Here is a 1,330-nt window from a genome sequence, read left to right as displayed (position 1 = left end):
TTACGGAGTAGTCACAAAAAAGCAGGGACAGGACATGCGTGCTCTCACCGAACTCCATGAACAGCCCGCTTTGGTATCTCACCTCTTAGCCACTCGATCAAAAGACGAGCCGGATCGATCGCTCACCGGAGGCAGATCTAAGTGCCGCTTCAGCATGACAGATGCAGGGGTCTACCGCCCACTTCAACTCCCAGGTCCACGCTTCTCGCGACACGGAATCCCAGTTACACTCACGAGTGCTGCGGCATCTTGCGGCAAAGCCCCATCCAATGGCGATGCATCCTTTTGCCGCAAACTCGGAGAAGTTCTTCTAGGTTTTTACCAGATCCTGCTTAGCGTTACAACGACTATCAGCCAGTCGTACGTATCACCAACGGAATACCCCCGGAGTTACAGATGTCATCGCTGGCCACTTCCACGATTACCCCAGCTTCAGACGTGCCTCCCGTTAGCTCAACACTCCGAATCCCGAGGCACTTCACGATGAGTAATGAAGAAATGGGGGGGTCTGTTTTGGAGAACCCCTCATTCACATGTTCCCATATATACCATGGCTATTAATCAGCCCCGGATAGATAGCAGAGCGATGGCAGATGCCAGATCATTGAAGAGGCGAAATCGCTCTTTAGCTGGGCGCTAGAGAGAGCGGCATATACTATCTATAATATCAGTTCCTAAGGGGATATACGATTTGTTAATCACGATTTTTTTGTGCCAAAGCAGGTAGGTTACGATGCGATCCGGATGTCAAGGGGAAGTAACTGAGAAGCTAGAGGATTGAAACGTCATTATAAATCGCATACCCACAGCTCCGTATATCGTTCTCTCCAGCTTTCATCTCACAAAACAGCTGTCTCTTCTCATTCTTTTCTCTTCATTTCTCCATCACAGACAAGACACTGTAAGAAACAAAAAAATCCAACGAACTCCACACACACAAAGGGCGAATCTCTCATCAAAACCCCATCCACAAAAAAGAAATGTCACAAGTCTTCCAGCCGGGCCCCCCCTCGCTTGCCAACGACTCCTCGATGCTGTCCCGCAGATTCGGCAAGGAGGTCATCAACTACTACGGCGGCGGCCTGCTGAACCGCTTCTCGTTCCTGCGCGGCGACGCCCCCTTTATCCGGCGCGCGGCGGCGTCGCCGTCTGCGCGGTTCGTGGCGCTGCGGGACTTGAACCCGCTGGTTGAGGATGCGCGGCGGCTGGCGCACTTCAAGCTCGACGAGGTGAAGCCGCTACTGTTGTCGAGCAGTGCTACTAAGGAGGAGGGGCTGTTTGAGAAGACGGATGAGGAGAGGGCAAAGGGGTTTGATTCGACGAGGACGAG

At 52.6% G+C, this 1,330-nt stretch overlaps 1 protein-coding gene across 1 annotated transcript; it reads left to right on the top strand.

Annotated features, from left to right (window-relative positions):
- Window positions 1–980: 980 nt before the first annotated feature.
- On the top strand, window positions 981–1,330 carry BBK36DRAFT_157951 (hypothetical protein; the record flags this gene model as incomplete). Its single annotated transcript, XM_024897669.1, has 1 exon — window positions 981–1,330. A coding segment is annotated over one exon (350 nt), but the record flags the coding sequence as incomplete, so codon positions are not given.

Source organism: Trichoderma citrinoviride, assembly GCF_003025115.1.
Source record: "Trichoderma citrinoviride strain TUCIM 6016 unplaced genomic scaffold BBK36scaffold_360, whole genome shotgun sequence".
Taxonomy (NCBI): domain Eukaryota; kingdom Fungi; phylum Ascomycota; class Sordariomycetes; order Hypocreales; family Hypocreaceae; genus Trichoderma; species Trichoderma citrinoviride.
This window is presented reverse-complemented; position numbering and strand designations above follow the sequence as displayed.